Source organism: Diospyros lotus, chromosome 6, assembly GCF_014633365.1.
Source record: "Diospyros lotus cultivar Yz01 chromosome 6, ASM1463336v1, whole genome shotgun sequence".
In the NCBI taxonomy this organism is placed as follows: Eukaryota; Viridiplantae; Streptophyta; class Magnoliopsida; order Ericales; family Ebenaceae; genus Diospyros; species Diospyros lotus.
In genome coordinates this window covers 6,786,325-6,809,230 of record NC_068343.1, presented here as the reverse complement: position 1 = coordinate 6,809,230, position 22,906 = coordinate 6,786,325, and the positions used below count along the sequence as shown (strand labels likewise).

General features: G+C 36.6%; 2 protein-coding genes across 4 annotated transcripts; one reads left to right on the top strand and one right to left on the bottom strand.

The window, feature by feature from the left end:
* Positions 1-8,218: 8,218 nt before the first annotated feature.
* On the bottom strand, positions 8,219-9,385 carry LOC127803151 (LOB domain-containing protein 37). Its single transcript, XM_052339198.1, has 2 exons — positions 9,045-9,385; positions 8,219-8,942 (listed from the first exon to the last, which is right to left on the bottom strand). Exons 1-2 carry the CDS (start codon positions 9,226-9,228, stop codon positions 8,428-8,430), a joined length of 699 nt encoding a protein of 232 aa, XP_052195158.1. The 5' UTR covers positions 9,229-9,385; the 3' UTR covers positions 8,219-8,427.
* A 6,144-nt stretch (positions 9,386-15,529) lies between these two features.
* On the top strand, positions 15,530-21,320 carry LOC127803637 (uncharacterized). 3 transcript variants are annotated; one of them, XR_008023544.1, is made up of 9 exons: positions 15,530-15,832; positions 16,536-16,787; positions 17,057-17,294; positions 17,454-17,644; positions 17,756-17,991; positions 18,872-19,115; positions 19,275-19,382; positions 19,644-19,780; positions 21,043-21,273. XR_008023544.1 is itself a non-coding variant. In XM_052340033.1 (8 exons), the coding sequence occupies exons 1-8, from the start codon at positions 15,614-15,616 to the stop codon at positions 21,163-21,165; spliced, it is 1,611 nt and encodes a 536-aa protein (XP_052195993.1). In that variant the 5' UTR covers positions 15,541-15,613; the 3' UTR covers positions 21,166-21,320. The 3 variants fall into 3 exon arrangements, 2 of the variants coding, with proteins under 2 accessions (XP_052195995.1, XP_052195993.1); XM_052340033.1 differs by lacking the exon at positions 19,644-19,780 and having other exon boundaries at positions 15,541-15,832; positions 21,043-21,320; XM_052340035.1 differs by lacking the exons at positions 16,536-16,787; positions 19,644-19,780 and having other exon boundaries at positions 15,535-15,832; positions 21,043-21,320.
* The last annotated feature ends 1,586 nt before the right edge of the window (positions 21,321-22,906 follow it).

Here is a 22,906-nt window from a genome sequence, read left to right as displayed (position 1 = left end):
TAATCTTGGGTTAAGGCAAGGACAGTGTCCAACGTCAATGATTCCCAAAGAAAGCTGCGCTTTAAATAAGTAACATTAATTTAAATTTCAGTATGAGTGTATCTTAATTATTAAGAAATCACTAGGTTTGGATTGGAGCGTAAGCCTAACTTAGAGCTTTCATGCCATGTATGAGAGTTACTAGAACTGGAAACGCTATCATACCCAAACCCGGATGATTAATTTAGTTGTTTTGTGTATTAATTCCAATTGAATTTATGGTGGTTGCTTAAATTAGAATCCCGCATATCATGTATGGGGATTGCTTAACCTAGAACTATCATCATCTCTAATTGCATTTAATAACAAACCCTCATATCTGAAATTAAATTAATGTTGCTAATCTTTTATGCTAAAATTTGGGAATCAACGGGTTAGCACTGAAATTGTCTTAACTCAAGTACTATCCAATTTTATATTCTCACTTAAAGTATTTATTTCAATTATTGTCTTAATTTATTTCCTAGTATCTGTTGTTTGAAAAACCATAAAAAACCTTGTTGCCAATTTGTCCAAATGCGTGTGTGCTTGTGTGACATTCTTTTTATTTTGCCATAAATAAATCTTTCAGTGGACGACCTGGACTCATTCAGAAAATATAAATTTAAGTTTGGACTACAACTGCACTCGTACGCTGACGAGTATAAACCTCTCACCTAAATAAAGAAAAAAATATAAAATTTTTATTGTGTTTTGTTTTGTGTTTTAATTGCAGGGTGGGAGTGCAGCCAGTAAGCGATACTGACAGAGAAAGAGTGAGAGAAGGGCAGAGAGAGGAAGAAAACGACCGCCCCCTCCAATGCCATAGCCGACCACCCACCCCAAATCGACGCCTGCACCACCCCCCGACGCCATAGCCGGCCACCTGCACGAGGAAGGCGAGTGATACAGAGCGAGAGATACAGAGAGAGAGAGCGAGAGATACAAACAGAGAGAGAGAAAGCGAGAACGAGAGATACATAAAGAGAGAGCGAGAGATACAGATAGAGAGATGCGAGAGCGAGAGAGAGGCAGAGAGAGGAAGAAGACGACCGCGGAAGAGGAAGACGCCATCGCCACCCCCCAACCCCAATCGACACCCAATGCCCAGATCTACCTGCGACCCACCTCCCACGCCGCCCCCCGACCCTAATCGACGCCATCGCCCTCTGTCCGCCCACGCCTGGCCGCTGCTATCGACGGCCCCCCAACCTCGGTCAATGCCTCGGACGCTGCTGACGACCACCGACAGAGAAAGCGAGAACGAGAGAAAGGCAGCGAGCGGCAGCCAAAGGAGGTCGCCGGAGACAACAAGGAAGAAGGAGGTGATGTGGTGCACGTGCCTCAATCGCGTGTGTAATACACATGTTGACCCAAGTGTGTGTAAGATTTAAAATTGGAAATTAAGGAGGCTAATAGGTCATTTTTTAAGTTAAGGAGACTAAATGATTAATCGATAAAAGGTGAGGGACTGATTATGTATTTAACCGCGAGAAAACTGTCACTTCTTTCAGAAATGCGGACATACATACATATACACATGCATACTTACGTATTTGATATGGTAAAGCATCCATGATCGATCGATTTAGGAGGAATGATGATGAGGTCAACGATATCGGCGCATGTATGCATGCATGCATGTCGTCACAGACCATGATGATGGGGTTCACTTTGTGGCCGCAATTGCAAAGCTCACGTGAAATTCCCGTGCCCGACACCACTCCTTGTCGGAATTTTCATCTCCAAAATTCCCTCGCCTCATAATGTACGGCTAAAGGAAAACTTTTTTTTATATATATAAAATTGTATAAAAAAATAAGGTTTAAATTTTTCTCTATATTTTAGAGTAGAAAATTAGCTTCTGTCTAATTAAAAAATCATAAAAATAATTTTATTAAAAAACACTATAAAGTCTCATTGATATTTAGAATGATCTGAGTTCAATTTACAAGGTGTGATTTGCCTTAATAAGGCATCAAGTATGGGTAACCTATCAAGCGAAGGGAAAGAAAAAATGAATTTAGCAAAAGTGCCTTTGCTACTTTGCTTGAGACGCAAGTCATGCTACAAAAAGGCTGGCCCATGCATGGAATTTCTTTGTAAAAAGAGAGAGTTGGGGTATATAATAATTAATAATGGTAAAAGGGGCTCACCAATGGGATGGCTCTAGAGGGGGATGAAGGGCCAGATGTCTCCTATTCAAAAGCCAACCACCACGTCCTCCAATGAAAACCATCCACTACGCACATTTATATTTATATAAAAAATATTACTTGTATAAATAATTATATTTTTAAAAAATAATTAAAAATATCAAATAACAAAAATATTCTCGTTTAATTTATCATTTTTAAATGAAACTTAATCGAACTTCATTTAATTTTGATTAAGCCCGATCGAGCTTCATGATTAAACTTCACAAAATTTAAGTTTCTCTTAGCGTTTTAAATGATCGATAATGAAATTTGATTATGAAATTTAATTAAATTTTATCATAAATTTAGTTATAAGTTTATAATTCTTGTCGGTTTATATAACATGATTCTCTTTATATATATATATATATATTTATGGAATGGAGATGGAGAGAAAGAATTAGGCATTCAACGTCCCAAAAGATCCCACATTTTGATTCATTTATAAAAGAAGAAATAAAGAAACAACATATATATATATATATATATACTCCCAACAAAAACAAAACAATCCGAATCTCCCAAACCCCAAGGTGGGGGGGTTTCTAGAAATAAATAGAGAGAGAGAGAGAGGCGCGCTATCTTTCCATATTATAATATATAATAATAATAATAATAATATATCCATATTAGCCTCTAGTGTCCACTTTCCTTGCCAACTTGCTACACCAACTAAACATATATATATATATATATAACCTGTAATTCTCTAGCTACTGCCAAAATCAAATTACAAAATGGTATATACTTCTCATTTTCTTCCAAGAAAAATGGTTTTTATATAAAATGAATAATAATAATTTTAGAATTATGGGTAAAAATTCTTCTTTTGGTATAATAACCATAACCATTTGAATAGTACGTAATTCATATATAGCATTTCCTTTATATATGTATATCTAACACGTACAGGCTCTGCCTGCGCCTGCCCACTGGGTCCAGCGCAAACTTGTTTGTCTGCAACAATCCTTCACTAATGGAAGGACGTCATTAAAATAAACAATTGAAACGTTTAATAATTGATTGATCCATTTGTGAACAAAAAATAAGTTATCTCGTTCGTGCATGCATATATATATATATATGTCGGACGGATCATATGCCCGGAGTTTGGACCGATGTAACTGCTGCGGAAGCTCTCTCTCTCTCTCTCTCTCTCTCTCTCTCTCTCTCTGAAGCTTGCATACTTCTGCACCAAGAAGCTTAGACTTTTGTTCAGGCTGTCTGCATTCATTGAAAATGAATGATTGGGAAACCCATGCACGTCACTCCTTTTCTTAAAAATATATATATATATAGTATGAGATTATATATATGTCCAATGAATTGCAATATTATAAGGATGTCCGGCCGGGTCCCCCTCCATAATGTTATTGTTAATGTCCTTTCCTCCCTCATAATGTTTAGGTTCCCTTTTTTTTATTATTATCATTATTTGCAATTTAAATGAAGACCAGATTTAGGTTTACGTTCTTGAATTCTTGTCTCGTATATATAATATTGCAAGTAAAAAGAAAATCAATTCACTTTCTTTCTTTCTTATAACTAACTAATAATAACCAAAAAAGGACTTAATTCTACGTACGTACTAAAAGTAATAATAATTGCTATTTTTAAAAGAGACTAATAAAAGTCTAGTAAGTAGTAGCCAAAGCCTATTATCTCAGCTTACGCAAGTTCTATATTCTATATTAATTTCATTTAGGAAATTAATTAAGTTGTTGATATAATTAACATCAATCACCATATATATATAATTAATTAATAATGTAGAAGAATAATAATCTCACCACTAATTCTTATTTTTTTTCTTTATTAATTGGGTGTTAATTAATTCTACTTCTTTCAAATCCAAATTAAGTACTGTTGAAAAATAATAAACATCAAATTTGATAATATTAAATAACTACACACACAAGATATGCATGTATATGTAAATTAATAAATGTCATTGAAGTTATCATTCATGGGTAGATAAGCTATATATTCCTTCTATATATATATATGGAATGGAATTCGAATTGGACGGATATTCTCTTATGGGTTTTTATTACGATAAATTTATTTGGATAGGAAGACATTTAATGTTTGTTTTATATTATTTTATAATATTTTAATTATATTAAACAAAAGAAAAAGACAATTTTAACCTTATAAAAATTCTAACTCTTCACTCGTCTAAAACTCTCGCCTAAAACTACTGTCCAACATATTAAAGCTGCACATTTCTAAAGCAAAAAAAATTAGTTATGAAAATGAATAATGACAATCATGACACTTAGGTGGCAGCACACTATTAGCTATAATCAATGTATTTTCTTTACATTCTCCTTCTATTTTATTTCATTCATGGATTATTTTACTTTGTCTGAATTGATTGACGCATGAGATGACTAAAGACATCAAATGATAAAAATATCCTCATCTTGAAATTATCGTTTTGCCTTGAATTAAACGGACGAACTTCATCAGTGTTGAAGTCCGCCCACACTGGGCGGACTGCATCTTAGATGCAGCCCGATGTTGCATCTAAGATGCGCAACAGACTGCATGTTAGATGCAGTTCGCTGCGCATCATGCAGGCTGAGATGTGCAGCGGACTGCATCTAAGATGCAGCCCGTTGCTACATCAGCGAGCTACATCTTAGATACAGTGCTTGGCGGCCTGCATCTAAGATGTAGTCCGCCAGCACCTACGTTGCACGGAAATGGAAACGGGAAATGTTTTTGATAGAAAACGGAAACGTGGAAACGGACGTTTTTCTAAAAATATAGGCATAAATAAGGTCCGAAACGGGAATAGGAAACGTTTCAGAAACGGGAAAACGATACTTATGAAGTGTTTCCATGCAACATAAGCTAGCACTGTATCTGGCGGACTTCATTTAGATGGAGTCTGCCAAAAATTGGGGGTTGCTTGAATTATTGAGCGGGTTTTATTACTGATATTTTTGTTATTTGATGTTTTTAATGATCTTGTATGTCAATCAATTCAAGCATAGTAAAATAATTTGTATTTAAAGCCATTATGACTCTTGAGATTCTAAAAATTCATTAAATCAGGTAAGAGATTAAAATTTAAATTTAATAAGGAAGAAAGAGAATGAAATTTTGAATTGTGACCGAAGAGGGTATTGTTGGTAAATAAAATGTTAAATGACATAATTATCCTAACGTCAATAATTGAAATGACAAAAAAAGACAATTCTATCTGGACCGATTCTATCCAAATAGAAAGCTCGTTTTTATTATTGCATTCTCAAATCTTAATTAGGTGGTCCCTTATCATTTATTTATGTTAAAGAGGAAGCGAACCGTTGGATTAATTATAACGGGTGGACCAACACCAACAGGGAGATGAGCTAATTCAATGACGGCGATTTGCAGCAAACCAGAGAGAGCAAGTTGAAGTTGGGTGTGGGTGGAAGAAGATGAGGTGCAGTGCAGTGCAGTTGGTAGATGATAGAGAGAAGAGAATTGGGTGGGTGGGTGGGTGGGGGTCCAAATATTGATATGCAAATGCGGCGATACGCACAATTTCAGTAAAGCAAAATGCGTTATTAATTAATTTGCTTTTGCTTCATCTCTCTCTCTCTCTCTCTCTCTCTCGATTACTCTTTTGAATTTGTTCTATTTGCGCGCCGCAGGCTGCTGTCCTTAATTCTTCCCCAAGACTAAGTGCAAAAATGGATACAATTTACAAACAAACAAAAACCAATGCAAGCAAGTTGCGCGTAGGAGACTGGAGCCGAGCCGGAGGGAGAGGGATCAGATTCAGGGGTCAGTCACTGCATGCCTTTTCTTTTCTTTTCTTTTTCCGGGAAAAAAAACCCGCCGAAACAGACAAGCAAACAACGCGTTAGGTTTGATTTGACATTAATTGTGTGTGTAGAATAATATTAATTAAATGAAGAAAATAAGGTTGGGCATTTGTTGGGGGAAGTGATGCGTGACGTGGATTACACACACCTTCCCTCAGAGATGGGAAACGAGAGAGAGAGAGAGAGAGGCCCAATTTGCAGGCAAAGCAAAGAAATAATTATGACGAAATAGAGAGGGAGAGAAAGAGATGGATTGAGTAATGAAGAAGAAGAGATGAGGGGACGCTGACTGAACCGTACAGATTAAGTGGCAGATTTCTAATGTTTTTTGCATAAATAATTTTATGATGATGATATTTATGTATTAATTTATTTTATATTATATTAATATAAGTATATTATTATAATAAATATGATTATATAAGTAAGTATTATTAAAAATATCACAAATATACATCTAAATAATATTTTTAAATTTATTTTATATAAGTACCATCAGTATAATATGAGAAATATTATTTGAACACAAAATTTTAATATTTAGTGTGATATTTAATTTTAGTAATTATTATTGATAGGTAATTATTTATTATAAAATAAATAATTTTTGAATTATTAATATTAACAATAATATTATCTGTACAATAAAATTTTGGCAAGAGAGTAAAATTATAAATGCTTTAAAAAATATAAATATTTTTGCTATATGTAAAATATTTACAATTTTTTAAAAAATAATTAATAACTATGAAAATATTATTATTATTATAATCATCAAAATTAAATATTAAAAAATAATATGGTAATTCGTGTATATATAAATAGAATGTTGGCAAATAAATATGAATCCATCCATCCATTGGATTTAGATTCCTTCCCCCATCGATCGATCTCTGCACGCCTCTTTCCATCCTCCAAAAGCCGCCTCTTTATTTCTCTTCTCTCTCCCCGAACCCACCTAGAGATAGAGAGATAAAACTATAGCTATTCTGTCAACCGAAAGGTCCGGATAACAACTGCACGGGAAAGAAAGACGGCCCCAGCAGAAGAACGGAACAAAACAAACTAACCCCATAAATATTAATAATTATATTTCTTTTATCAATATATAAATACATGATGATACGTTCGCACATAAATACTATAAAAAAATGCCCCAACTTGAGCATTTCCGTGAATGAAATTCTCATCCTCTTAATTATATATATGAATGTGTGTGTGTGTGTGTATTATAATATATAATCAAGCTCTGGATAACTATGGAGACTTTGGGAACAATCAGATTCCTCCATACGTGGGTTTCTCCTTCTCTGTATTTGTTAAAGCCAATATATTTATTGTAAATGACTTTGAGATTTTATTAATAACTTGAAGATATAAGCTTAATTTTAACTAGCTATAGCTAGAAACATTGATTGATATAAACTAAATGTGCTCCACTACTCTACTGTGATTCTGGAGATGATATATAAGCGACTCCAATCATCCAAACCATTGAATTAAATTAGCTCTAGTCGCCACGTACGTGTTGCTTGGACGTCGAATCTGCATCCACAATTGGTGGGGAAGGTAAGAAGTTTGACTCGCCGGCAGCAACAAGCCATATGTACGTATTCCTTTCCAACGGGATAGAGTTTCACTCGTTGAACCACATATTGATGGCAGACCTCTCTCTCTCTTTCTTTCTTTCTTTCTCTCTCTCTCTCTCCCTCTCTGGTGCCTGCGAAAGCCCAGAAAGCGGTTAAAGACAAACTTGTCACCTTCAATGATAAAATTAATTCCTTGGATCTTATCCCAACTGAGCGTTCCTCATAAGCTCCAAAGGATAAGCTTCGATCACTTTGAAAGTTAGGTTAAAAGAAAGTTGAATCCAACCTAAGCAGATTAAATCGTTGCCATATATTTCATGGGTTGGGTCCGAAATCTTCAACGCATCATTGCCACGAGACTTTCTGTAAAATATATATATATATATATATATATCGTTCTATATATGGTAAGATATTTTGGATGAATCACTGTAATTTTCCCCTTCTTTTTGGATTACTTTTTTGGGTTAGGAAGGGTAAAAAGAAGAAGTTTCTCCAACAAAACAATTCTCATGCATGCTTTTATATCTTTAATTATTAATTTGGCCTTGCTATATATCCGTTCATTATTGGGATAATTTACCAAAAAAAGTATCCAAATTAGAGGAATGATTTATTCACGTCCAACAGACCCTTAATAAACAAGGGGGGGAAAAAGGGGAAATATAAAGATCACCGACAACTTTCATTTTTCCCAAATTTTGCCAGAAAAAGGGAAATCTTGTGCCGATGATTACCCAAAACTTGCCGGAATTTCGGTTCCGGGAAAGACATTAACATACGTACAACGAAACTAGCTAGCTAGTTGAACAAATTTAGAAGCTTTGGCTCCCCAAAGCTTTCCAAGCAAGTTGTCGTCACAGATTCTTCTGAATTCATCGACGGCGTCCCCGCCCGCTGCTTTCTCGGCGAGTACTGAAAATTAAGCTGCCCCCCATTCGTAATTGGTCTGAACAATGACGATGATGAAGAAGAAGAAACTTTGGGTTTCGTGCAGGGCGTTAAGCTGAGGCCAAGATTGGCCGGCGCTTGATCTTGGCGGCGCTTCAGCGATTTGGGTTTTGATGAGTCGAGGTTTGGATCTTGGTGAAGCTTGAAGATGTCTTCGGCGCAGGTGACTTCGGTTTCGGAAGCCGCAGCGTCGAGGTCCAGAGGGGTGAAGAGCTCAGGGATCGGATGCAACGCGCCGCCGCGGAGGACGGTCTGCACCGCCGCCTGGCACACGTGCCAGTTCCCCGTCCATAAAAGCCCCACCGCTCCGTTCACCGGGTTCACCGTCCGGCCACACGCTTCGAACAACAACGATTGGAACAAAGCTGAAACAAGCATATACATATATAACCGTTAATCCCAGTAGTGCATCAAACTGAGAAACGATCGACTGGATTTGGAGAATAATATGAATATTATGATGTTACCAGGGCGTTGTGCTTCCGGGACTGCGGAGATGAAGGACATGAGGCCGGCGCGGCCGAAGAACTTGGCGACGAAGACGGTGGCGTGCGCTTGAGCTTCGGCGGTGTCGATCCACTGCAAACACGGCCGGAGGATACAGCTTTCACTGCATCCTTTCCGAAGAATTCGACATCCATTGCAGCTCATATTATTAAACCCAATATATGATGGATCAAAATATATATTTATACACGATCAACAGCTAAACATCAGAGCAAATTGAGTCTGAAGAAATGAAAATCACGAAACAGAGAGGAGATGAAAACAAATCTAAGAGAAATTAGACAACGGAATGTTGAATGTTCTGCAAGGACGAGTACATATAAAGGAAGCAAAGGCTAAAGCCAGTGGGGCTTAGTTAACTAAGGTTCGGTTAGTTTGAGAGAGAGAGTAAGAGAGAGGGGTTAACCCAGGTGTTTGGTCTGGGTTAAGACTCCCAAGTGTTTGGGCAAGGAGCGGCTCCGTGTCTCCGCGGATGGCTGTCGCTGAACCGTTGGATGCCCTTTAGCTTTCGGATGGATATTATTGGCATCCTCTCCGTTCATTTACTTTTAATTTAATTTCCCCCACTAATACTCTGTGGTTGTGGGTAGAGCTGGTAATTTTGGACACGACCCGATTACACGACACGACACGAAGTTAAGCGGGTTAGGGTTGGGATTAATCGGGTTCGAGTCATAAACGGGTCAACCCGTTTATGACACGATTATTTTCGTGTCTTAGGTGGGTCAACTCGTCTAACCCGTTTAAACACGAAATGACACGTTTAATTAAATATGTTAACGGGTTAACCCGAACACGTTAACACGATTATATACGAAATGACACGTTTAATTAAAAAGATTAGTGGGTTGATCTGAACACGTTAACACGATTATACACGAAATAACACGTTTAAAACTAAATAACACGTTTAACAGGTGACACAACACGATCCATTTAAATTAAACAGGTTAACAGGTGACACGACACGTTTAGTTAAACGAGTTAAACGGGTCGTATCGTGTTACACGTTTAATAAACGTGTCGTGTTCGGGTTTAAGAAATTTGACACGATTATTAAACGGGTCGTGTTCGGGTTAGCCTGACACGTGTTATACGTGTGTCTCGACACAACACGATTATGACCCGCCAACACAAATTGTCACCCCTAATTGTAGGTATAACGAAGAAAGAGAAAGATAGATAGATAGACAGATAGATAAATATGACGTAAATATATAAGAATGTTTATCAAATTTATATTTAGATAATTGTTAATTAAAATGAAAAGGATCATAATTTTATAAAAATCGTCTCTAAATTAATCATATATTTTCATTTTAAATTTTTGAAAAAAATAATTTATTGTAAAAATTATCATGTTCCACTTCATTTGAGATTTTTGTAAAAAAAATTATCTTTTAAAGAAATTATATCTCGATCTCTAAGAGATTTTAGTCACTCAATCGTTTTTGGTGCCCAAAAGACTTAGGGCATGTTCTCTTTGACATTTTCAATCCATTTTCCATTTTTAATTTTTCAAAATGCGTTTATTTACTCATTTTCAAAAACATATTTTGTAAAATATACAAAAAATTTATACATAAAACTCAAAACGCCAAAAACACGTTTTTGTTATTTTCAATCAAAACCAGGCCTCCATCCAAAACACAAAAACATCCATTGTTTTCACCTCTTCTCTTCCACTTCTATTCTCTCTTATCTTTCTCTTTTTTTCTCTTTAAGCTCGGTCGTCACCACCATCCACGCCATCGTCATCACTGTCATCCATACTCACCATTGCCATCACTGTAACTGCCCGCCACTGCCATCGCACGCCACACCCAAATACGCCCACCACCGCCATCGCCATCGCCCTCGCCCACCATTGCCATCCAAGCCTAGATCTGCCACTGCCTTCCACGCCATCCCCCTCGCCCTCCACCGCTATCCAAGTCGAATCCGCCACAACCATTGCATTTCATTCCAAGATCCGCCACCGCCACTGCTCTTCGTGCCTAGATCAGCCATCGCCACCGCCTGCCACGCCCAAATCTAGTCGCCCGTCACCGCTCTCTACCATTTCTTCCTTCTATGCCTCCACGGCCAATGTAATATAGTTTTTGCTATTTTATAATTTATAATTTTTTAAATATTTATGTTGTAGATAATTTAAATCTCAAAATTAATATCAAATTTTAATTTATAGGTAAAAATAAATTTATTATGAAATTAATATTTGAGTGAAATTAAAAATGACTTAGAATGTACTTTGTAATTTTAATATATTATATATGATTAAATTATATAACTTGCATTATATTTGAAATTTTTTAAATTAAATTTATAATTCATTAATAAATATTTATAATTTATTTTGAATCAAATTTCTCAAAAAAAATAATATTTTTTAAAATTTCAAAGTAAACGCGTTTTCGAATTTTTTATTTTGAGAAATAATTTTTCAGAATAACAAAAAGAACGTATTTTTAAAAATCTCAAAACAGACACTCAAAACACAAAATTCAAAATGAATTCAAAATTCAAAACTCAAAATTAAAACACAAAAGGAAACACTGCCTTAATCTTTCCTAGACCATTTCCAATCTCACGTAGAAATCCATGTCTCGAGGGAGGAGATGTTTCAATCTCTTAGAGACTATTTTATCTCTTCTTCTTTCTTGATTTGAACTTTTCTTTTTGTTAGGTCTTTTTGTCTTTTAGTGAGCTTTTGCTCATGACACATTAGAAATAAAAATTATATATACATTTAATTAAATTAATATTTGTAATTGTTGTCGATGTTATACAATTGTAACATTACAAATATATTACATGATTACAGATAAAGAAATATAATAATAATATTATAAGCCATAATCTCAATATTAAGTAGATAAGGTTGGTGATAGGAATTTGAACTCTCAAATAATTTATATTCATGATGATATATATTTTATTGTTGTAAATTCATCATATGTCATATAATGTTTAAAGATTTTTATTATTATCACTAGATAAAGTCGACTATTTATTGCACAATTAGGACTGGCAATATAAAAACTAAAAAGTAATAACTAACCAACCAACCAACCACCACGTCAAAGAAAAGAATTGTTAATTGTGAATAGGGAAGAGAGTCAGGTAGCCACTTACTTATTTGGCCTTTCTACTCAGTAGTGACATTGTAGTACAATGTTAATTGGTGAATGCAAAGCAAAACGTACCCCCAAGTTATCCGACAAAACAAAATTGGATCCAAAAGCTGCAAACGTTGGATTTGGAGTTGTCCAAAAAGACACTGGATTGTGGATTGTGGTTTGTATCAAACCCTACCCTTTGTGGGTTAACCTGTAATTTGGAATTTGTAGGCCGCCTGACAATCCGAGTCAGTTTTTTTCGGAGCCATCTCCTTGGGTGCAATGGCCAATGAGGAGGGAGGAAGCAGCCCAAGACTCTCACCCTACTTGGCCAAGGACCAAGGTCGCTATCTCGGCGGACGTGGCGTTCTTATCCTCCCAGCCCTACAGCCCACTCCTCCCCTCCTCCGTATGCATTAATAATAATATTATTATTATTATTTGTTAAAGGAAATGTGTTAATGTGTTTAAGTAAATTATTATATATTAAAATTTAAAATTAAGTTAGTTACTATATTTTTAAAAAATAAACTATAATTATCTAATATTTTAGAATTTAATTTAAACATTAATTAAGACGACATCTACTATAATGGTTTATTTAGTCTTAAATAAAAAATACAGCAATTTATTTAACTGTTTTAAAAAATACAGTTGTTAATATAGTCCTGAATTAAAAAAAATATAATAAATTATTTGATTTGCCACCAGAATTTTATGTTATGATGAGTACCGTTTTAAGAGTAGAGACATGTTATCACTGATTCCCCCCCCCCCCCCCCCCCCCCCATACAAAAATCTACTGTTGTTGACTTGGAATGCCAATGCCAAACAGAGAGACAAGTCAAGTCGGCCCAATGCCATCAGTATCACCATCCCAATCCGCCTCATTACTCTTTCCCCATCCCTTACATAATATATGCAAATGCAATGGACACTCTTTTTACTTGCTTCCCAAATCACACATTTCATTCTCAGAAGCAACAACTTGCTTCAATTCGTAGAGGCAGAGGCAGAGGTGGCACTCACTACGGCCGCACGGCATGGTCTATAGTTGTGTTGTGTATTCAGCTTGTGATTACTCTACTGCCAAGTACCTATTTAAATGTTTCAGCTGACTCTTGTGTAAAAGGGAATATACGGATGAATTGGGCGTATCATCAATTTAGATACGAATCGGGTATTGGGATCATGGCCAACCATGACGTCCTTTTCTTTTCAATCAAGTCTTTGCACTAAATTCCTCGTGAAAAGGAGCTCCGCTGCAGTTACTACCACCGGGAAAGAGAGAATGAAGGACCACTACTTCCTGCAAAAGCCAAGCCAAGCCAATGGTCCGAGAGTTCTACTACAGCATCAGGAAAGCTTATAAAATAAGATTGAAAAAAAAAAAAAAATACTCCCGTTCGAAATATAAATTTATAATGAATGTCATTGCCTACCTTCACCTCTTTTTTCTCTCCCTTCTCTCATGATCGCACAATCGCCGATACTATTGCCTTGCTGTCATTACATCATCACCTCACTGACCATCGCTACATCCTTCGACTATTGGCGAGGCGATGACAATGAGGTCACGATGTGATGGATACAAGGTAACGAGACGAAAGCAACAATGTCGAGGGTTGACAATCGCGCGACCATGAGAGAAGGAAGAGAAGGGAGAGGCAAAGACTGGACGAGAACATTTAGGCATTTTTTACCCCATTCAATAAGTCATCGGATAAAGTAGAATAATCCATAATCTCATTCATGTATGTGTGTATATATATATATATATGCTAGTCTTTGGTTGGTAGATTGAAATGTTGGTTATTTTTTAAGTTATTTAAATTTTAAGTTGGACACTTTTAAATCTTAGGAGTTATTTTAGAATTCCCGTGATTTCTTGTTGCAAGCTTAATGTGATTGGTTCGGTGAATCTTAAAACAAAATTAAAAATTAAAGTCTGAACTTAACATTTTACCCAAAAATAATAAAATCATAGGAAGGGTTATATTTCTCTCTCCAAGCACAAGCACATATTTGACGACAATATCCAAAGATTCCGATCTGTGGGGACTTCTAAGAATAGGAATTTGGTTTAGATTGGATTGGCCTTGAAGCCCATTTTCGTCCCAAACCTGATCAACCAATCTTTTTTTACTTGCTTCTGTTCCCACATCTCAAAATATCTGGACATGTACATGTACAGTCCCAATGTTCAATCAATCACGTCACTAGCAAAATTAAATGGAAACATAAAGTTTGAAAACGTAAGCTAGCATTGGATCTTTTCTCCAATCAAGTGGCTATGTAGTAAATACTGTACTCCTGAAATGGGTTTGTCAAGGCAATACGGTCACCTGTCAGATCCTAACACACGTAGCTTCCTCTGCATATCACGGTTGTTATAATTAAGCATAGAAAATATCAACACGGCTTGTGTCGAGAGAGAGTGGCCCATCCACTAAAAACCGAAAGTCCTAGTTTGTGGTGCCATTGATGGTTGTTCTATCAAACTTCAAATCCAAATGTGGACGTTTCTGCATTACACCCTAGAGCAGAGTTCTTCCTCTCAATCAAGTTTTGATCTCCCGGGCTTCTAGAATATTCAAGGCTATCGATGCTTTGGGGTTTCAGTATCAATTGAAAGAGAGTGTATAATACGAGAAAGAGAGAGAGAGCAATACAACACGAAAATGGTGCAGTATAAGTACACAGAGGCAGGTATCGGTATTCTTGGATGTATCCAATAATTTGCCTTGACATACCTTTCCCCACCTCAGCTAGATCAATCAATCATATTTTGGAGGATAAAGCTATTCGTCAAGCAAAGATAAACATCAGACGACAAAAATCTAATAAGATTCAACTTAAATCATATAAAGAAGTTGTTTTATGCTACAGCCACAAAACAGTGGAACTATCCAAAATGGAGCTGAAAAACAGACGTCACAGGCTATCATAAAGATCAAAGGTATATAAGAGAAGACTCTGATATCACATTGAATCAGCACAATATTTAATCTACTTAGCAGACTGCGAAAGTAGAACCTAACATAAAGGTGCACCTACAACGATCCCAATCAGACTCTACGATGAATTCAATGGCTTAGGTCAAGCTATATAAAGCCTGCTACATACTTCTTGACTTAAAATTCAGTACCTTCCCAGTTACAATGGTGTAGAATAGTTATAACCAGTAAATGCTATCAATCAACGCTTGAAAGTTCAAATCAACTGGATGGTCCCCGTGTACGAAAGGAACCATCTAATTGGTGAGGAGCCTAACGTGGCAAAAAAATTTCAAATCTGAAAATAAAAGTTGAGAATGACTGGATCACTCCGAGTAATCTCCTCTTGAAAAGTTATATCTGCCTTTTCCTTCACCTTAAACAGAGCAATTGTACTACTTGGAGGCAACCATCATGTCTCTGCATAGTCCAAGAACAATTGTACCCATAGACTTGAAGAAGCGGCCATGGGAACAGAAACTACCACTTCACAACCGGTGGCACCCAGATATACCTCCGGTTGCAGAGGTTAGAGCAGGAGAGGTTTTCAGAGTAGAGATGATGGACTTTTCTGGCGCGGAGATTACACAGGAAAACTCTGCCGAAGACATTAAACATGTCAATCCCTCAATTGTAAGTCGTCTTCTTTGTTATTCTTCTGGTCGTTTATATGATAACAACCTAGATGAGACAAAAATGCAGGAAGTAAAAGGTTACACTAAATCTATAATAACCACAAATAAAGATTAGTGTCAATCTCAAGACTGCACGGCAAAACTACTATCATGTTGAACATGCAAAAATGATGGTGAAACAAGGGGCGTAGAGCGGTAGAGGCATGCAGTAGGAAGTGTCCTGCAAAGGACTAGCCCCATTCGGTCTTAGCAAATGTTCAAGATGCATAAGCACCTCCTAGAATGTCCTTCGCTGACTTTTCAGGCATTCAGGCAGATAATAAAAGACTTTGAGCTCACAATGTCAAAATTGAGGAACCAGCGATGCAAACGTACAGATATTGGTCCTCAAAACCAGTTGTTTAGAAGTCACTGAATAACTCTGCGCCACACATTTGGGAACGCATCTTCCCTTATCGTGAATATAAAAAGCAACATTATTTAAGTAACAAATTACCTGTTTTTGTATTATTAACATCCCCAAGTATTTGGTTAGTTATGTCATCAGAAGTTACTTATGCTCAGCAATTTTTGTCTGTTGCCTAATGGGGTTGGGAATCAATGTATAGAAATTGTCACCCAATTTGTCAGCTACAATATTACTAAATCAACCCATATATCTTCCTGCCACGTATGTCAAATTGATTAACTTTGAAACAAAGGCATACTCTTTGCCCCACTCTACTGGTTCGCCCATGGCTCCTCCAACTCCAAGAGTCGTGGTACCAATAGACCTGAAGAAGAAACCATGGGAACAGAAAGTCCCTCTTCACAATCGTTGGCATCCTGGCATACCATCGGTTGCAGAGGCGAAGACTGGAGAGGTTTTCAGAATAGAGATGGTAGACTGGACAGGAGGAGCTATAAAAGACGATGAATCTGCAAATGATATAAAATTCATGGACCTCTCTACTGTAAGTATGTACATGATGAAATTATCTACTTTATCATATCTGGACATCAGATAGACTACTCTACTTCCCAACTTAAATTAGTCCTGAGAAAACCCTGGATTAACAGGTAGAAATTAAAAGTCACCATAGGTTCTGAAAGGATTCAAAATAATCAGTTACAGTATAACACTGTTCGATACTCCCTTGTATCTGATAATAAAACCAAACGAAAATATGATATCTCCTTTCGCATATGAATAACAATGATTGGTAATGATTACCTGGCATAGATCCATTACCTCAGCGGGCCAATTAAAGTTATGGATGCAGACGGGATTCCAGCAAAGCCTGGAGACCTTCTTCTTGTTGAAATCTGCAACTTGGGTCCTCTCCCCGGGGATGAATGGGGTTATACTGCAACATTTGATAGAGAAAACGGCGGTGGCTTTCTGACTGATCATTTTCCTTGTGCAACCAAAGCCATCTGGTATTTTGAAGGAATATATGCTTACTCTCCTCAAATACCAGGTAAATTTTCTTTGGCTTCAAGCCCATAAATTAAGCACTTTCACTGGAAAACAAATACTATGAACTTTTGCATGAAAGAACATATATGCCTTTTCTCCTCAATACCTATCACATTTTCTGTTTATTTCTTATTCTACTTGAGCAATTCATTGCATGCAGGTGTACGTTTTCCTGGGTTAACTCACCCTGGAATAATTGGAACTGCACCTTCAATGGAACTCCTTCATATATGGAATAAAAGGGAACGAGAACTTGAAGAAACTGGGGCTCAAACTCTTAAACTGTGCGAAGTTTTGCATTCCCGGCCATTGGCAAACCTACCATCAGCTGATGGTTGCCTTCTTGGAAAGGTATGACTTAATAACTATGCATCTTATCATTTGAATAGTAAAAAATTGCAGCTAGCTTGCATAAGCAAACATCTTGAAAGGGTTAGATAACTGGGCCATAATTGTGTGTAGATTCAAGAGGGGACAGCTGAATGGGCAAAAATTGCTAATGAGGCTGCAAGGACAGTTCCTGGAAGAGAAAATGGAGGGAACTGTGACATAAAAAACCTCAGCAGAGGATCAAAAATATACCTTCCAGTATTTGTAGATGGAGCAAATTTTAGCACTGGGGACATGCACTTCTCTCAAGGTGATGGTGAAGTCTCATTCTGCGGGGCAATTGAGATGAGTGGTTTTCTAGAACTCAAGTACCCTTCATAACTATTCAGCTCTTAGATTCTATGCATTTCTGAGTATTGAGTAGTGCATACATAATTTAGAGCAATTGGAAAAAAATAATTTCCTTAATACCATTAGCAGATAGTACCGACAAGATTATCTAGGAGAACAGGAAATCAAAACCAGAAGCCACTGAACATTGAGTCATATCATAAAACATAAGTTCACAATGTTGAATGTCTCCATCACAAAAATGGCAAAACATGCCAGAAAAATCGAAGGAAATAGGAATTGCTCCTAGTCCTCACTCTATTCTTGTGACACTCTATTCTTTTAAGAATGTTACAAATAAGCTTTTAACACTTCACAATTCAAAGGTATGGATTTTAAGTGAGTAATGTACCATCTCATGTACATAAATTTCAATTTAAGCATCAAAGTTTCTTCATTTTGCATCCCGTAATATGTCATGCTAATGTTAAGGACAGTTATAAGATTCTACACCTGAAATTTCAGTTTGCTGATATACAGACTCCTCTACCACAGAGACAATAGTAGTAAGAAAAGAGAGGAATAATGCCAAAACTAATCCTATAATTAACTTTTTACTAAAGATACATACGAGTTATAAGGGCCACACTTAATCATGAGACATAATTAAGATGGTTTGGTCATGTGAGAAGAAAACCAATAGAAATTCCTGTGAAGAGAGTAGTTGGAATGAAACAAGTATCTAGCAAAAGTGGTAGAGAAAGATCAAGAAGAACTTGGTAAGAGATACTTAGGTATGATATGAGTTATAAAGGCTTTACAAAAGATAACGCTTAGTTAGAATTCATGTGGCTAACCCCACATGGTGGGGTAAAGGCACATCATTTACTTATGCAACGTAATTCTAGTTGTTTCCAGGTGTGAAATCATTAGAAATGGAATGAAAGAGTACCTCACACCGATGGGGCCAACTCCCTTGCATGTAAACCCAATATTCGAGATAGGCCCGGTTGAGCCAAGATTCTCAGAGTGGTTAGTATTCGAGGGCATCAGTGTTGATGAAAGTGGAAAGCAGCACTACCTTGATGCAAGTGTCGCTTACAAGCGTGCCGTGCTCAATGCAATTGACTATCTCTCCAGATTTGGGTACTCAAAGGAACAGGTCTGACATCTCTCTCGTCTCCAGAAACAACATATATTTAAATTCCTCTAATAACTCAAATTGAACATAGTAATATGCATAGGAGACAGACAATAACAGAAGTATGATGAATGAGGGATTTGGTATGTTACTAACGAGATATTATGGTGGCTATCACAGATCTATCTTCTGCTGTCATGTTGCCCTTGCGAAGGAAGGATTTCAGGAATAGTTGATTGTCCTAATGCTGTTGCCACCCTCGCAATCCCAACAGCCATCTTTGATCAGGTAATTAATTCTGCCTACCTTTTAATCAAATTGATAGTTGAAAATTCTGTGTGATAAACTAATGAAGCAAGCGTCAAATTAAGTTACAGTATCAGAGAAATAAATGGGGACAAAAAATGGAAATATGGACATTTTTCTATCTGAGAAGAAAACATTAATCAACTAGCATGATGTCAAGGTAAAGGTCAACATGAATATGTTGCACAACTGAATGATAATATTCATTGCAGCAATTTAACCAAAACCATTAATATAATGTAGGTCATCAGGCATATCAAGATTATTTCCAAGATAGGTAGAATAACCAAGGTGGATCATTAACTTTTCACATTTCTAAACCATTTCCAATCAATGCCCGAGGTACACCACTACTGGCAAAAGCAATGTAATCATTCAAGGTAACTGATTCACCTCCTTAAGCATCCAAAACAATTTCCTTTTCAACACTTGTCTTCTATGACCTCTTTCAACTGTTCCTTTAGCTAGTACGTGATAAGCCCATATCTCAAATTTCTTGCTCTAGTTGATTGTAACTAATCTATAAGTCATTATCAAAATTGAAATTTTATAATTGATACCTAAACAGAACTTTGAAAACTCAAACTTAGTTCCCTTCTGTTAAGACCCTCTAGGGTTTTCTAGGGTTTGAATAGGAATTTAGAAGAAGAAGAACAGAATGGGGAGGGAAACAGAACAGAAAGAGGGAGAATGAAAGAGAAAGAATAAAGATAGATGTATGGAGAATTGGAGAAGGATAGACTAGAGAGAGAATATGGAAAACATTCATGTATTATTCCATAATCCCTTCAGCTATTACACAAGCCTTCTTATAGGCTCTCTCCTAACTCCCTAACAATCATTCATCTAACTCCTAACCCCCTAACCGCTTACAACACAACCCTTTGTCAGTTATAGCCTCATTTGTCCCTTATACCCCTAGGTTCCTAACACCTTCTTCAACCAACATAATGTAAGCATACAACCTTCTCCAGATACAAAGCAATGCAAGTATACTTTCAATAAAGGAAGAATACAAATGTTTTACAGAGGAAGCAAATTGCCATAATCACCTGCTAAAACTAGTCCTCGGGTATAATAATTTTGGGTGGTACTCACAGATAACCAGAACCAAGATTATAAGCCAAATACAGGTATAGAAGCAAGAAGATATTAAGCTCCAGAAGATATTATATACCTCAAAATAACAAACCTGAACACATTTTTTAACATTGGATACATTTTCTTTCTAGCAACCAAGCTGATATTTCACTCTTAATGAACTAGACTCTGGAATTATTGTAATAATTCTAGGGGTATCACACAGTATTGACTGTCGAGGTTGGGGAATACCTAAACCCTAAACTGAGAAGAAAATACCTCCATCTTTTACTTGTTTCTCACCATTCATTCTCATATTTTCCTCTTTCCTCTTATTGCTACTGATCATCTTCTCAGCAGTCAAAACATAGATTCCCCTGCCAATACCCTTAAGTGAAAAGGAAAACAAAAGCTCTCGATCAGCAAGAAGTCTGTTGCATGCTTCTCTAATATCCAAAAATGCTACATTTTCTATATGTAAATGTTTATAAACGCATAACTAACAAGTGGATGGACATTTGGATTTTTTCTCATTTTCTTATTGAGAATTATCATTTTGTAGGATGTTCGTCCAAAAACCAAGAAAGTGCCAGCTGGGCCACGGCTGCTGAAGAGTCCAGATGTCTTTAAATGCACTTATGATGGTGATTTGCCCACCACAAAGAACCTTTGCACAAGTATTTAATGACTGCCAATTGGAGGGTTTATGCTAACCCTTAAGGTATGCTGAGACAAATTCAAATGTGGCTGGAGAAGCTTCCTTTATGCTAAGTACTGGAGACAAATTATACCATTGATAGCAAGTGATTGAAACACTTCCTTAAATAATATTTTCCCATATCTCTTGTCTGCACTAATTTAGTTAGTAATCAAACTAAAAATTATTGAAGTCAATGAGATCAAACAAGTAGATCTAGCCCAACAGGGTCATGCCTCCAATCGCTGTTAATAAGTAAAACCATATGAAATGATATTTGACTCAAAAATAAATAGAGAACATGCTACAATCCCAATGTAACCTCTATAGCCAAAACAGATACCAAAGATTATATCAGTTAGTAATTTCTTATTCACAACCAAGCAATTTTACTGCCATGTTTCCATCTGCTGTTATCCATAAAAAATTAACTGCCTAGTTAATATAGCTTTTGCTATTGAAAACTTATTTTGCAAATCCAAATCCACATACTTACAAGCTTATTTACAAGTCAATGTGCACAGAGTTAAAAGAATGAAAAATTACTGCTGAAACCTAAAGAAAAAAATTTACTGGTTATCCAAACTTAAACAATTTGCGTATCATCTTGCAATCAAGAAGAACCAAATGCAATTTGCAGGTTATCACATACAAGAAGATTTGTGGAGTCACAGAGTCTCCAGTAACTGTTTGAAGATTGTTGGTTTATGCCAGACCCAATTATTTGTTTTTAAAAGAATTGGATAAGAGGTTGCTGCTTTAATAGATTTTAGAAATGCTTGGATGGTAGTGCTTTTGTGTTTGATATGGGTGCAACTATAGGAATGGTTTTGAGGATGTTGAGATCAAGATAAGACAGAAATCTTTCTGATTCTTACAAATTCACAATGTATAGCTGGCAGCTTTTACCCACAGACCAAGGCGGCTAAGCCATTTTAACATTTGCATTACCACCTTTAACAGCAAATGCTCCAAAGCTTCAGTGTAAACTCATGGGAAGGTGTGATAGGTGATGAATAGACTGGTTATCCAGATCCTTCCGGAAAGTTACGGTAGGAATTGGAATTCATATAGCAAAAAACAACACAAAAGTGAATGTTCTGATAACTCAGGTGGAATTGGAGAACCAAAGCATTAGCAGAGGATTTTTCACTTTGCTATGTCCATGTCACTTTGCTATGTCCATCAATTCACCAGTCGCACCACCATAAAGTGCAGATTTCATGTGTCCATTATCTCTTGCACATGGACTACAATCTGTCCTCCATATTTAGGAACTCTCCATGGATTTTCTCTCTTGGAAATCGAGTTTAGACTAAAAGAGCATACACCATGTCCTACCCATAGACCAAATGCCCCAACAAGTGTGATTCCTCCTCAGCCAACCACAGGAGCACACCGCCTAAGAACATCCCTTTTTGCCAGGCAGAGCTATCCTCTTAATATGTTGTCTCCATGTTTCTCTCCAATTAAAGACAGCTCTAAAAATTTAGGTCAAGGAAAGACCTATAATCTCCTCCATTGGGACCTCCAACCACTGTGGCAATCAAGGTTTGAGTCAAAGGTTAATCAAGCAGCATCCTCCAGTAGAGAGAGCATCTTTGCCACAAAAAAAAACCATTGAAGAGTACACATGTTGCATTTAGTACTTCTGCACACAATTCCATCGCCTAATGCAAAGTTATTGGTGTCACTCAACTAAAAGAGCAATGACAGTACAAAGAATTTC

Bases quoted from the DNA above. Each gene is read 5' to 3' on its own strand.
- LOC127803151 (XM_052339198.1), bottom strand. From the start codon at position 9,228: ATGAGCTGCAATGGATGTCGAATTCTTCGGAAAGGATGCAGTGAAAGC. The intron at 8,943-9,044 runs GTAACATCATAA...TGCTTGTTTCAG, and splicing joins CCCGGAAGCACAACGCCCTG to CTTTGTTCCAATCGTTGTTG.
- LOC127803637 (XM_052340033.1), top strand. From the start codon at position 15,614: ATGTCTCTGCATAGTCCAAGAACAATTGTACCCATAGACTTGAAGAAG. The intron at 17,295-17,453 runs GTAAATTTTCTT...CATTGCATGCAG, and splicing joins TTACTCTCCTCAAATACCAG to GTGTACGTTTTCCTGGGTTA. The intron at 19,116-19,274 runs GTCTGACATCTC...TGGCTATCACAG, and splicing joins TTGGGTACTCAAAGGAACAG to ATCTATCTTCTGCTGTCATG.